The sequence below is a fragment of the Vanellus vanellus genome, assembly GCF_965231255.1.
Source record: "Vanellus vanellus genome assembly, chromosome: 2".
Lineage (NCBI taxonomy): Eukaryota > Metazoa > Chordata > Aves > Charadriiformes > Charadriidae > Vanellus > Vanellus vanellus.
This window is the reverse complement of record NC_138906.1, coordinates 66,767,670-66,783,265: the sequence shown is the minus strand read 5'-3', so window position 1 is coordinate 66,783,265 and position 15,596 is coordinate 66,767,670. Positions and strand designations below refer to the sequence as shown.

At 36.5% G+C, this 15,596-nt stretch overlaps 1 protein-coding gene across 1 annotated transcript in view; it reads left to right on the top strand.

The window, feature by feature from the left end:
• Positions 1 to 15,596, top strand: part of ATP9B (ATPase phospholipid transporting 9B (putative)) — a gene marked incomplete at its 5' end in the record, with an annotated part of 74,379 nt that overhangs the window by 44,567 nt on the left and 14,216 nt on the right. Inside the window, 6 exons of the mRNA XM_082499177.1 lie at positions 517 to 765; positions 10,666 to 10,827; positions 12,316 to 12,408; positions 13,566 to 13,649; positions 13,763 to 13,798; positions 14,134 to 14,304. Of these exons, the coding sequence (XP_082355303.1) occupies positions 517 to 765; positions 10,666 to 10,827; positions 12,316 to 12,408; positions 13,566 to 13,649; positions 13,763 to 13,798; positions 14,134 to 14,304 (795 nt within the window). The remainder of the gene's footprint in view (positions 1 to 516; positions 766 to 10,665; positions 10,828 to 12,315; positions 12,409 to 13,565; positions 13,650 to 13,762; positions 13,799 to 14,133; positions 14,305 to 15,596) is intronic.

Sequence of the window (15,596 nt, the reverse complement as noted above, 5' to 3'; positions counted from 1 at the left end):
TATTGCATTCTTGTTAGGGCAAACACATTTCAGCCTGCAGCAAAAGCATGCAAACTGCTTTAGTTCGCAAATAATATAGAAATTGTGTAGGTTATAAATTAAATCAGCAATATTTGTATTTTAATGACTCCTAATATTTATACTTAACAATGAGGAGAATTCAGAAGTGAGGAAGCAGGGTGTTCTGCAGAATCCAGTCAGCCTGTTCACCCCTTTTACTGCATACTTGTTTTCATTTCACATTTTTCAACTGTCTGCAGGCTCTGTAACTGAAATCTGACTACAAATGCAAGGTGATGAACCCACAGTTATGTATCGGTTCTACAGAAAAGTAGATGAGGGGTTTTATGAATTATAATGAGTTAACAGGAGGGTATATAAAATAAATGGTTACTATCCATATTAGTTATCAACCTTTTTAAAGGGTACAATTGGAGATATATATATATATTAGTATTCATGCTTTGTTTCCATTGTTGAACTTTGTTTTATAATTCATTGTGTTTGGTCTTAAAGGTGCACTCCCAGAATACTGGAAACAGTACGAGTTCAACACCATCAAGGAAACCTCAGTCGTCTGCACCCAAAGTCCGCAAGAGTGTCAGCAGTCGAATACACGAAGCAGTGAAGGCCATTGCCCTGTGCCACAATGTGACCCCAGTATACGAATCCCGGGCTGGTGTGTCTGGAGAAACAGAATATGCAGAGGTGGATCAGGACTTCAGTGATGAAAATCGCACTTACCAGGCTTCCAGCCCTGATGAGGTTAGTATGCAAGAGTGAAAAAGTTAATATCTCACGAAGAACAGGAGAAGTTAAAAAGAGCAGAGCTGTGAAAGAAGAGTGGTTTGGGCTGGAGTTTCTTTAAAATTACCCATAATCTGGTTTTATTTCCTCTAGACCTGTAGGAAAGATCTGGTGTGTTTCTTACATAAAAGTGTTTTCAATGATTTGACTAAAAGGTCTGTGAAGTCAGTACTTTGGGATCAATACTCTGTTGAGAATTGCAATTGAAGTTACTAGGTGTATTCTCAAAACGTTAATCCATGTATGAATCAGAGCATATACATGCAAAAGGGAATATGAAACTGCTTTGAGTGATGGACAAACAGGTATATTAGCTAGAGACACTACCAGTTAGTGGAATGTATAGATTCTTAATGGAGGCGGGGGGAAACACCCCAAACCTCAAATACTCCTGTAGAAAAAAGCTTTTGAGCATCAAATCCTGGGCAGCTTCATAATGTTCAGGATTCAGTGAAAATTGCATCAAGCGTAGCACAAATTTAAAACCCCATTTCAATAAAAACATGCATTTGACTTCCATTGAAATCCAAATTCTAAACGAATCCCACTGCCTTCAGTGGATTTGAGTTATTGTTCTGAATAATCTTGTTTTGGGACCTAAATTGATTGCCTAAAATTCAATCTAAAAAGATATTAGAAGAGAGAGGCAAAGCTCAAGTTTCAAGATACTGCAAAGAAAACGTAAAAAATAATTATAGCCCATTTACTTTATGAAAACATTTATGTACTTGATACAGTACAATAAAGAAATAGAGTATTTTGAGGTTGGTTTGCCTCTGAAAGTGAGCAGGTTGAGGGGTGTCTTTGTTTTAAAGAAATTCTAGCAGTGTCTGAAGCTTGGGTGTACTGTTGGCGGTGTAGCCACAGTAGCGTAGTCATAATCAAAACAACGTTGTTGTAAGATGTGAAGAAGGGAGTGTGTATCTGAAAGCCTGTATATTTGGGGGGCTATACAAGTTGCTCTAATACAAGATAATATTTTTTCCACAAACTTCATCTTGCCACAGCATAGCCTGTTATTCTTGGTATACATTTGGTTTAGATGTCTAATATATTGCCATCTGTAATACTAACAAAACTTCAGCAATTCAAACTAAAACTGTAATCGCTAAAAGTAACTAGTCTATAACAACTCTGTCTTCGTGTAGTACCAAACTAGGAGGCATTACATGCATTTCAGATAGTGTAAACGCAGTTCATAGTGTCAAAGGATTGTAGAATATAAAGAAGGGGCTGGTTCTCAGTGATGAAAAAGTGGCACTTAAAACATTTTAAAAATAAACTCTAGGAAGGACTTGAGATGCTGCTCTGTGGCTAAAAATCAATAATCCATAATACTATAGGTGGTCTTATATAGCGTGGGTTATGCATTATGCATTATGAATAGAGAATGCTGGAAGTGCACTTGTTTATGTCAGAGATACACTGCAAATACAGTTTGTTAGTGTAGTTGAATAATGTGTGATTTGTTTTATGCATATGTGGGCAAATTTTCATATGCCTGTACATTCATATTTGCTAAATACATCAGTGTAATGAGCCTGTGAGATATTACTAAATATAATGGAAGACTGCATGAGCAAGTACCTACCTGTGGAGGTATGATGACAGCTATGGATTAAGTAAACATTCTGCTTTAGCAGCTAAAGGTATTACTAAATTAGGTGAAGAGATGCGCAATTGAGAGGCTATGTGGGTTTTTTCTCCCACTTGCTCTTGTCTCCCTGTGGGCTGTTTTATATTCATTCAGTTGTTTGGAACCTGAAAATATTACCATAAAGAGCAATTCTCCTCCTATATTTGCTAAAGGAAACAGCTGTAAGACTTGAGAATTATGCAAGTGGTGCCCTGGGAAGACAGTAGGGAATTTGACCTTGGAAGGAGGAAAAGGAAAGTTGATAAAGTGCTAATATGACAGATCTGGGACTCAGGGTGGAAAGGGAAGTAGAAAAGGAAATCAGTAACAAAGAAACTATTAGTGTTCCAAGGAAGAGAAAGCACAAGTATCCTTTTAATAATGATTTTTTTTATCATCTCGACTCATACATTCAAACTATATGACAGTGAAATGAAAAACTTACCTTTTGGAACAGGCAGCATTAAATTATCTCAAAGATAATGCTTAGAACACTAGTAAAATTATCATATTGAACAAATATGCTTTAATATAATAAGAAATTGATGCTAAAGGGAGTCTTATAAAAAGTTGAAGCTACAAAAAAAATTTAAACATATTTAAACACAAAGCATAAAATATGCAGCATGACAGCAAAAAGCCTAAGAGTTGAAAGGCTAGCAGGTCTTTATCATAATTTTTTAAAGAGTTCTATTGATGCAATGTTTGCAAATCACTGGAGCCTAAGGAAAATAATGTAAATGGTTCATTATTTAGCTTATTGAACTTTCCTGCAGTTAGGTTGACGGATGATGCCAATGTTTCCCAATCACCAAAGTACCATTTTAAAAGCATTTTTTATTGAATAAAGTGCTTTGAATATTGCACCCTGGAGCTTTATTTAGGGAAATGGTTCAATTGATGTTTTCTGTTTAACCTCAGCACTGACCTATCACAACATATTTGGTTAATAAGCAACATTATCATTTAATAGACTTAACCAGTTTTATGCATTGTACTTTCTCAACATTACAACTCTGTTCTCTTAGATTTTGTTTATGGATCTGACTTGATTGCAGTCTTTTGAAAGAAGTTATTTGCACAGTTGTCTGTTGCATTATATAATATTGTATGATGTTACCATAGCACATAAAGAGCAGAGAACAATGTTTAAGTATAAATTAATCTTCCACGTAGGAAAGTATAAGAAGCAGTTTAGTAATATGTTGACACGCTGTACACTTAATTAATTGACTTGAGGAATTCATTTGAAATTCTTCACGTCTGTATGTGTATGTGCACATCCATATACAGATAAAATATAACCATAACAAAGTATGCACATTTGGAAGTAGGTACATTCATCATAAAAGATGTATTTATCTATTGTTAGAGTAACCTGAGATAAGTAACTGATTTTGTATTCATAATGTGAACCCTACTTATGCCAGGCTCTTTGTTTCTTATGATAAGTGATCAATATTTCATTTTCTCTGAAAGAGTGGAAAGTTTCATTTGTCTGTCACTTGTCCTCTACAGCTGTAGCATAGCAAACAATAATCATTCACTGAGAACTTACTGAAAAAAATGAAAACAGCCCCTACTTGGCCATCGTAGGTGTGGGTTCAGCTCATCTGTAGAAAGCCAGCTACCTTAATGTAATGAACAATCATAAAAGGATATAAGCTAAGTAGGTAAAGCAATGGAGTTCAGAGGTCACAGACCCGAGCAATTCAGGGGCATGCTATGAACAGGAGCCTTTGAAGACCTTTGCTCCCCTTGGTCAGAAAAGATTGATCAGTCACGATTTTTAATGACTGCTTACTCTCATAAACCAGCTATTTATTTGTTATGCTTTGTCCTGCACTGTTATATTCTCAAGCATTTCTAATTCTAGGATTTTGAATATTTAAATGCTACCTTAAAGTGTGGTCAGTTATTTAATTCCAACGTTTCTGTCCAGAGACAACAGAGTTGCTAAAATTAATTACAAGGATACAAAGCCAATCATTTAAAAACAGACAGGGAAATGATATGCCCTTAGTGAAGCAGCTTTTGTGTTTACAAAAGTGAAGCTGTAATGTATGAGACATGTTGTATTGTTTAATTCATTTTATTGTGTGTGCTTATTGAAGCAAGACTAATTGTGTTGTTTTGTCAATGTATTGTGAAAAGCAAATCACTCAGTAGCATAAAACCATCACTTTCATGACCTTCGAGACCCGCAAAGAATAACTACTCCATAGCTTGTCTTGAATATTGATCGGCAGTTTTTTCACATGATCAAGCTGTATTTTTAAGTTAATAATTTTATTTTAATTATGAAGTTTCTTGATGAAAAGCGATGGACTGCAAATGTTAGTTATCAAATCATTGTTTATAAACATAAACAAACCACTGCTGATTGGAAATATGTGAGTTGTTGAACAATCCAAACAGAAACTATTGGGAACACTCAGGCAGTGGGAAAAAGAAATCTCGGTGCTCCTTTCCTGTTTCCAAACCAATAGTCTTAACTTCAAAATACTACACATATAAACCTCTGTACACCTTACGGGGCAACCTGATTTTGAACATAGATCCTATTGTCTGAAGTGAAGATGCTCTTAAATACTCTGAAATAAATGAAGGTTGGTTATATGAGAGTTCTTCTAAGCAGCAAAACTAGCTTACAAAATTTCCATCCCTAGTCCTTCTTTCTTGCCCTACAAATTGCTCCCTCATATATGCCAAAATCTTCGAAGCCTTTATTTATATGAGTCATTTTCCAGTTTAAGTGGTCAGGTTCATAGCATGGCTCCAAAAAAGCTGTCAGCATAACTGTGGGGGAACTCCCAAACTGCTGGATGGGGTGGAGAAGAACTGTCAACACCAACCGCGAGGCAGTGGATCTTTTTCTTAAACTGACATTAGCTCAAAAGGGAATATTGTATGCTGAAAGTGACAATTAGTTGGCGATAAACTGTTTTGAGCAACATTTTGTAAGTATTGAACAGTTAAATATTTCTGCTAGGGGGCAGCAATGGCAGGCTGGCCTGCAAGGAAGAGGGAAGCCAGGAGGTGAGTGTGATAGCCGTGCTGCTAGAAGCAGTGGCCTCAGTGATGAGGTATACAGCCCCACAATATCCAAGCAAGGCGAAAAGGGCAGGTTCCATGAGAGAAGCCAGAGACAGTCAAGAGTATAAATTGTTGTACAGGTCTGTGGTGATGAGGCACACCTGAACTCAAGCCAAGAAGTCAAAACATTAAGTCAGGATCAGGTCTTGAGGCAGCAACGAACATTAGACACGGTCTGGTGATTGCAAGGAGAGTTCATGCCAGTGAGGTGAGTCCAAAGCCAGGAGGTTGTGTCTATCTATCATGGCCAAGTCAGTGGGGTGCGTGGCCAAGTGTGGGCATAGCTGCAACCTGACTGCAATGTAGCTCATAGGACCAAGCATGAGAGCCAAGGTAAAGGGGGGGGGGGGGGGGCAGCTTCCATGGAGGCTTCTTCAAGCTCTTTCTTCATCACAGCTCTTAGCAGTGAGCTGGCCTTGAGCACGGGTGGTTAAACTCCTAGGAAGGAAGGTGCACTCAGGGCCTTTCAGTCTAAACAGGGGTTTGAATATTTTTTCATAGAAATACAGTGCTATGCCATCTTGGTTGATAAAAGGTTATGTTTGAGTCAAGTAAGTATCCAATCTGTGCTTCAATTTGAGTGGGATGGATTGTTGTTTTTTGTTTTTTTTTTTTTTTTTTCACTTCTGCTTTGTCTCACAAAATATTCTATTATAAAAAACAAAATTAGTGGTTTAGGTTCCTAAGACCAGCTAAGAATTCAAAGGGAGCAGTAATAGTGTGATGGTTTGTATGTTCCAGTCCTGATTGATTTAGTATCTAAAGCAATCAAGAACAGCCTTAGGGCATTTTTTTGGTCTTCTGCCAAGCAATAACAGCCTTTTAGGACTGATCCAGTAACTGAAGGTCTTCAGGATTCAGCAGGGTGCTTCAAATACCTCACTTTGTGGATTTATAACCCTATGTGCCCAAAGGCAATTTTTTCATTTTTTCAAGTGACCATATCAGGTTTTCTTTAACTGGGACTTTTTCATGCCGTAACGCTCCCAAGATGACAAGTAACTAGAAGTAGTTGCATTTTCCATAGAGCAAAGGGACTCAATGTTGCAGTTCCCCAAACTGACAATTAGTAAGACAGCTGGGTGATAACTGATATTTCCTGTTTGTCCAGAGGAAGCAAAGGAAGATGTTAATCTGAGAGGGAATGAGACTGCCCTTCCTTGTGTAAGTTATTTACCCTGACAGAGAAAGGTCTGGAGAATATAGAGATGGGCTTAGAGTTGGGCTATGTAAGGAACGGTCCTGTAGATACTGATTGAATGGCCTAAAGCTATCTAACACCACTCTACAGAGAAGCAAACTCCTATTATTTGATAAAGCAGGGAGGTACTTAACTCTTTCATTCTCAGAGTTGGAAATAAAGATATGGATGTTCTATAAATGCTTCCTATGGACAATCTGTTTCATCTTACATTTCAGCCTTAATTTTGAATTTTGACTCGTGTGCTTAGACACTTATAGCATTTTCTGCCGCATGATTATATTCATTGGGGTTATTAAATGGGGGTCATAGGCTAATAGAACTTTGAGGTTTTTTCCTTAAAAATAAAAAAATGTTGGCACCATAGATGGAAAAAAAACCCACATTTAGAATGCATTTGATTTACAACAAAAGTAAATATACCAAGGTTTTTGTGGCCTATCAGTTTACCTGTTTTCTAAAGTTTTTTAAAATTGTTGAGTAGTATTTATTTTAGGTTAAAATCAGTCTAATGTTCTAATTAAATACGTAGTTCTGAATCTGCAACAGGAATAATGGTTTTGAGTTGGTTTTTTTTTTCTGTGCGTGCAGTGGGGTTTATGAAGTCCTTAACTATTAGTTTTCCTGACTCTAGTAGGCTTAGCTTTTGTGACTGATAAAATAGGTAACTGCATCGTTGTCACTTAACAGCCTTGTGTACTTTATGGAACTTCTAGAAACTACCTAAGATATTTATAAGCTGCTTGTTCTGATTTAGTTCCGTAAATGAACACTTCTAAACAAATGGGGTGATTATGTCCCCAGAACATGGAATTAGTATGCAGGGTTGCCATGGTCTGTAACAACAGTGCTTCTGAAGTTTTCCCTCTTCATGCCCCTCTCGAGACGTACGCATTCCTCAGGCAACTGAGCTAGACACACCATCCTGCTTGGAGAAGCTACTTCCACCTCCTGAGCTGGTACTGCTGTAGGTTATGTTGTGAGTTGCACAGTTACTGCTTGAGTTGAGAGAATTTCCTTATGAAGTGTCTGAATTTGACTTTGAATGGAAATCTGTGCTGTGGTAAATGAAGAGTTTCATATTTGGAGCTGTGAACTTTTGAAGCTCTGAGGGTCGAGTGTCCTCTAGTGGAGAGACACTGCTGACAGGCAACCAGAATTCAACAGTGGACACATGGTAAATAAAAACATCTGAAAGATTTTGGGTGAGAAACACTAAACAAGAGGTGTTTCTCAGTACCTTTTGTCAGATCTGTTGCATTTCCATTTCATAATGCAAATATTTGCTACCTTCATTTTTAATTTGGACCAGAACTTTGACCTTGTCATGCAAAGACGTGGATAGTTTTCTTTACCCTTTGGATTGCTGCTGAGGAGGAAGACAACTAGCAAGTCAGAAACCACAGAAGTTGTCTTTGACTCCACCTACATTACCTGTCATGAGAACACTACCCAGTCGGTGGGTTCAAGTGCAAACCTGTGTCTCAGTAGTGGGATGATCTTATATCTACCAGTGCACTTCTGTCTCTTAGGCAGTCAGTTTCCATAGAAGGGAAGCTTGGTGATAAGCTAGGCAAGATCCACAAACTATTCAAGTAAGTCCCTAACCCGGAATCAGAAAACTTGGCACATTTCATCTGTGACCGTTAGGAAATTAATGGTTATCAGCAAATAAATATTTTAATTAGAATGAATTTTTTTTAAAGCAAAATGTTAGCATCACTAGTGAAGACTTTTGTGCTTTTCCGGCTTTTAATTGCTTTATCTGACTCCATCCAGTATGTCAAGCTCTGTAGAAGCCACAGCTGCTGCATTTACCTCGCATTCTAGGCATTCTTGATGTATGCACACTAGATCGCAAGACCATTTTGATGTAAGGTTTCAGAAACTTACTGAAGAGAGGAGAATATACTTCTAGAGCAGTAACCTCAAGATGAGAGACTTACTTAAGAATCCTTTTTCTGAACTCTGTATAGCCAGCCATTCAGTATATATTTATTTGTTAAGATTTGTAATTTAGATTTTCGTGCCGTGTGTGAAATAATTTTTTTTTTTAATTTGCATATGCTAAAAGCTTCAGATATTTAATGGTGAAGTCTGGGTCTGTTCTGGATGCTCTAGGTCTAAGGTCTAGGTGCTCTGATTCATTCTGAATGATGAGAGTCAACTTAATGCCTTGCTTTCAAGTTTGTTCAGTTGCCTTTTAGGCATCTATTTGACTCTTGAGCCTTATTGACTATTTCTGCTATGGTATTTGCACTGATCAATTTAAAAGAAAAAAAAAAGGTGCAGTTGTGTATAGGCCAGGTATAAGAATCCAAAATGACTGTGCTGCAAAATGCTAATTCAAATGGTAAGTGAAGCCAAGCATAAACGAAAAAATAAACAGATGTGAGTCACCAAATATAGAACACTTAAGTCCTAGCTGCAAAGGGACACAAATGAGATGATAGGGTATTAGTAGAAAGATGCAATTTACAGGTCAGAATGTAATAGTAACCTTTCACTGTGAAAATTGAAAATTAACCTTGGGAGTACTGGATCATTTACAGCTTATATGGTAGTTTTATTGAAGAAGAAAAATCTCTAAAGAGACTTCCTGTGATTTTTGAGATTTTAAAATGGTGCTTTTCAAAGTGTGTTCTTTCTCTTCTGTAACTGCATCTTGCTGTGCTTGTATTTGGTGATGCCTACACAGATGGCACTACTAGGATTTCTTAGGGGTTCACACATTTTTTTTCCCCAGTTTTAAATTTTCATAGAAGCTATGGTGATTTACTTGCTTTGAGTGAAATTCTTACTGAGCATTAGTCATCATGTCTGTTGAACTTATCTAGGGATTTTACTACTTGCGTATCTATTAGCAGACTGCTTGATTTTTATTTTTTTCATCTTACCTGAGATTCATAGCAGAGGCAGGTTCCATAAAAATCATGTGAACTTCACTATAATTACCTTTCTAGTCAATTAAAAATCTAATTTCCAATAAGGATTAGCGTTTGGAAAAATAAAAATAAAATTGAGGAAGAGAAGTTTTTATTTTTAATGAGAAACTTCTCATCCAATATGGAATATTGCATATAAACTAACAGTAAAGCAGTTAATTATTTTTTTGAAGGAATAAACCACATGGTGATGATGATAGAAAGCATAACATAGAAGAAAGCAGAAGCTAGATGTCCAGCAATTTAAAGCAGCATTTTTTTTTAAAAAAGGCAAATCTGATGCATGCATTTAAGATGGCATGTAGTGGTAGCTAATAGTGATAACTGTATAAAGCAGCATTTCTGGGTTTGTAAGAGGAACTTTCACGAGTGTGTTTGTGGGATGCAGTATTGTAAGCTTAGTTTCCATCTCATTTGATATGGTAAGAACTCAATTATATTATTGTTGAAACAAAGTAACAAAATGATGTGAGAGAACAAAGCAAGCTAAAAATAAGATCCTATTTACTACATATTACAGTGTCTCAACTTGCATGTAATTGTTTTGTCTAATAAAATGTTTTATAGGGAAATACTCCCCAAATCTTTTACTTACATAGCAGTGTCGTTGGTACAGAAATTGCATTCTGGTTTTGCATAATTTCTACTGGATGTCCTTTAAGTATTGTTGAATGTATACCTGGGGTTTTTATTAGAACTGTTATTTCTGAGTAATATATTCTAAATACCGCATTTTCAGGAATAAGTTCAAATAAGTTTTTATATTCTTGAGAATTTTTCTAAGCTTTCTGAAATAAAATACTCATTTGGTGTATTAAGATTTTGTACTGTTTACTGCTATTCACATGTTTTTTCCTAAATTCTTGGAAGAGTTTAGATTTTTACCCTAGCAACAGTTGTTTGACTTTAGCCTAATTTATATAACAGTATAATAGACCTTTCACACTTAAATGTGGCTCTTTTTTCCTTTTTTTCTTTAGGTAGCTCTGGTGCAGTGGACAGAAAGTGTTGGTCTCACTCTGGTTAACAGGGATTTGACCTCAATGCAGCTGAAGACCCCTGGTGGACACATTCTGACATACTATATTCTGCAGATCTTTCCCTTCACTTCTGAGAGCAAGCGCATGGGCATCATAGTTAGGGTAATTTTGGGGGGTGTTCCGGGTGTTGGTTTTTATTTCTCAAAAAATGTTTGTACTAAATGTTTGTTTTTATGAAATTTAATAGAAACTTGATCCTTCATGGAATGCATTTCACAAGATTTTCAAATGGAAAATATAGCTTTGACACAGGTACAAATGAAATACTAGGCAAGCATTTATAGAAAAATCAGGCTAAACCAATGTTGCAGAGAGCTTTGTAAAGGACAAACTCTTGTCTTACATGAGACCATGTTAATTTTCCTACTTCAAGCTTAGTCTCTGAAGCTGCAAGTTGCCTTTAAGCATTTGTTTTTAATTTTCAAATGTTTGCTTTCTTACAAGATATGTTGCCTCTTCAAGGGATAAATTAATGGCTGAAATTTCTTACAATAAGAGTTAGCATCTTTCTATACTACTAGTGCTGCTTCTTCTCCAGATGCAGTATTGATATCTGAACTGGCGTGCATACACACCACAACCCACAAGGTCTAAGATTTATGAGATATGTGCTTAATTGTCTCCTAGATGCCCAGTTGGAAGCATAGTAATGATCATTAAAACCTCAGATGAAAGGAAGCCACACCACCACACTAAAAGGAAGGTTCAAACCTCAGCCAATGTTAAGCCATCCACACTACATACTTCTACCTTCTCCCTTCCTAAAATCAGACACTGTAACAGAACGGTTTCAGACAACATTGTTAGATGGTTAGTTCAGTGCCAAGTCCCAGTTAAATAGGTGTCAAACTCACACCGTTTTTTATTTGCCCATGATGACAAGACAGGCTTGCCATCAGCCTTAGGCAAGGATACTTCAGGCAGAATATGTGCGTGCTCCTGTCTGGAGAGACCTTGGCAAGTCTGTCTTTCATTAGGTGAGGTTGGCCCCAAGAAGTCTGTTTAATAGTGACGTGTTCAGCGATATTATAAGAAGCTTGCAGATGAGACTAATCTCTTCCTTCTGTGACAGATGGTAACTCAGGAACTCCTGATTTGGATTATATGTGTCTGCGTGTGAATTCTCCGAATATGCGATGAATGTTTCATCATTAAAACATCTGTAACAACTATTTACACTGTTATTTGTAAATTTTTAATTACTTAGGTATTTTAAAGGTGCAGAGCAAATTTTCTGTTGTGGGCTAGGTAGTATATACCAAAGAAACAAAATAGGAGTTAGAGGGGGGCAAAACAGTGATATCTTAAAATTTATACGGATGATGAGAATCTGTTACATTGACTTCAATTAGAACTGATCCTCTTACATGAGAAAGTAGGGAATATGCATCTCAATGGAATCAGGGATGTCGATGGAAGTAGTAACATCAAGTAATAAAACTTACCCACCTCTTGGCAAAGTACTTCATATCTTATAAATTATAATCCATTGACTACTTCAAAAGACAATTAGGTTATTGATAGGTAAGTGTTTTGACTGTATAAACAGATTATTTTTTTTCCCCCTCTATTCCTCTTGTAAAATTTTAGGATGAATCTTCAGGAGAAATTACATTTTACATGAAGGGTGCAGATGTTGCAATGTCCACTATTGTACAATACAATGATTGGTTAGAAGAAGAGGTAAGAAACAAAATCAAAATTTATAAAAAATAATGTTTTGTAAAAGCTAAAAATTTAAAATCAAAATATCAGGTATTATTGGAATATGTTCAAAGGAGAACCTGAGACAATGCAGCAATGAGTTTTGAAGTTCACTTTACTTATATCCTGAATGGGGTTTAAGGGATTAGAATTATTTCCAATTCTTGAATAACCTACAGGAAAAGCAAAGCTGGTTGTCATAGCAGAACACATTCCTACTTTAAACAAGGAAGTTTGTTTTTCATTGACTGACCTTTCACATAAAACCTAATTATTTCTGAGAAGTATTCTGCTATAAACCTGTGTATCCTGAAATGCCCTTGTTTTATCGAATTCTACAACAAGATATGATTATGAATTGCAAAGTTTAGTAAGGGTTGCAGCCAAATTGAAATAGGTTTTTGCACATTTATTAAACTTAATTTAAAATAGCTAGTGACTGAATTTCAAAACTGATTAATATTTTTCCCTATGTGGCTCTAGTAGGTACCAGCAATCATCTTATTTTGACCCTACATACAGACAATATGTTAATACAATGATTACACCATGTATGTTCATAATGGTATTGGCAATATGAATCAATATCTGCTGCAGGGCAGTTTGATTTATTCGGGGACATGAATAAATTAAATTCCCTCAAGACCTAGCAAAATGTCATAAAAATTACTTTCGGCGATAATGATGCACAATTAATTGTAAAATACTTGTTTAATTTATTTAGCTTTATGAGGTCAAATCAATAAGTGTTTTGCACTGGACAGCCTTGTTTTTCATTAAGACATGCTATTCCATGACTTTTTTTAATGTGTAGATATTTTTCTGATAAGAGGTGTGTTCAGTGGAAAAAGGAAATGTAGCTCTGTTACGCACCTCAAAAATGCTTTTAATTTATTTTTGAGCTTCAACCTAAAAGAGCTTTCTTTAAGCTAGGAGAGGAAATGTAATTGGTTTACCAATAGCATACCACTTCATTTGGGGGACCTGAAGTATAATTGCTTTTTATTCTGCTTGTGGCTTCTCCACAATAATCTAAGAGTCTAAAGAAATACCAATATCCCCTGTTAGCATATAGTATAAAATGGGTACATACGGTTGAATATTTGCATAACTATTCTGTGGTTTGGTCCATTTAGTGTGGTAATATGGCACGAGAAGGACTGCGTACACTGGTTGTTGCCAAAAAATCACTGACTGAAGAACAGTATCAAGATTTTGAGGTATGAAGGCACACAGAGATCTTGTGCTTCACCATGTTTAGTTACTTCAAGGGGAAGTAACTAAACTTTTTTACTCTATTTTATTTTTTTATTCTCTTTTTTATTCTATTAAGGTGGCAAAAAAGATGATTAAAGTATCGATAGTTGAGGTATGGCACACAATCTGTTAGAGGTTTTGTCATTTGTTAGTGATTGTTCTGCAGTCATACATAAGATACTGGTTTTCTTTATGTGACTGGACAGTGTTTTCCCAGAAGCTAGTGCAATGTTAATTCATGACCTAAAAAAATCTACTTGTGCTCAAAGATAAGAGCAGTTCCTGCTTAGATGCTGTGATGCCTAATTCTTAATTCTTCAGAAGGCATTCTCTTGAGGTGATTTGTCAGAAAAAAAAGGTGTATCCATATTATAACTGATTAGTAGACTACAGGTATACTTTATAAGTCATAGCAAACTCTAAGTGTTTTTGTATTTGTGCAAACAGAGTCGATACAACCAAGCAAAGTTAAGCATACATGACAGAAACCTGAAGGTTGCTGCTGTTGTAGAGAGTTTGGAGCGAGAAATGGAATTGCTGTGTCTTACTGGAGTAGAAGATCAGCTGCAAGCAGATGTTAGACCAACTCTAGAGATGCTAAGAAATGCTGGAATAAAGGTACTAAACACATACTGCTGACATAACAACAGGTTATCATTTATTAACTTTTTTTTTTAACAAGACATGAATTGTATTTTTCTCTATTCGGGTTTATTCAAAGTAAGAAGTACGGCAAGTCCTAAGCACATTCTGGGCATGAGCTAGCAGAAACAAACAAGACATTGTGTGTGAAGTTCCTTTGTGCAGGAATTGGTCAGGGATGTGAAGGTTGGTTGCGGGAACGGCCTTGGCCACACACAGTAGTTATGAGAGGGTGAAGTTCAGCAGGCTCAGGAGGATCTTATTAATGTCTGTGAATACCTGAAGGGAGGTTGCAAAGAGGACAGAGCCAGGCTCTTTTCAGCGGTGCACAGTGAAAGCACAAGAGGCGATGGATGCAAACTAAAATAAAGGAAGTTCCACTTGAACACAAGAAGAAAATTTTTTACTGTGAGTGTGTTCAAACACTGGAGCAGGTCTCCCTGAGAGCTTGTGGAGTCTCCATCCTTGGAGATGTTCAAAACTGTCTTGACGTGGTCCTGAGCAGCCTGCTGTAGTTGACCCTGCTTTGAGCGAGGGAGTTGGACTAGATAATCTCCAGAGGGCCCTTCCCATCTCTGCTATTTTGTTATTCTGTTTTAAATTAATCCCTGTTCCCCAAAGTCTTTCAGGTGAATTAGCTGGTAATGCAGTGGTGTGCGTAATTAGAAAAATATATGTATGGATTAAAGCCTTATGATTACATCAAATTTCTTTTTTGTATGGTGTGACTAGTGCAAAGTACTTAAATATTGGTAGTTCATGTATAGTATTTTCTCATTTGCTCTTCATATTTTTCCTATATGTGGTCACTTCTGACTGTTAGGTTTATGCTGCTACAAATAGGCATAGAAGTGTGTGACAATTCATAGTTTCTGGGGTTTTTTGGTTTTTGTTTTGTTTAGTGGTTAGTTCTAGGATTTCAGAGCATTAAAACTGTTCTGGTTTTAATTAAAACCCATGTTATAGTAGGCAGGAAACACAATAGTAGCTGTAGATAGGTCATAAAATTATAGATTACACAGCTACTGATGAGAAAACTTGAGTCTCTTGTCATTGTTCATTGACCCACGTGGACACTAATGAAAACGATCTTACCTGAGTTGTACAGGAAAAGAGGGAGACAGAGGCTTACGGGTTAATAAAATTGCAACTGTTAACTTAGTAACTATCCAGTAATAACTCCTGCATCTTAAGTCATTCTTCCTGTGTGGTCTGTTCTGTTTGGTCTAGGGCTAATGGTATTTCATCCAGATGTCCTTCAACTTTCT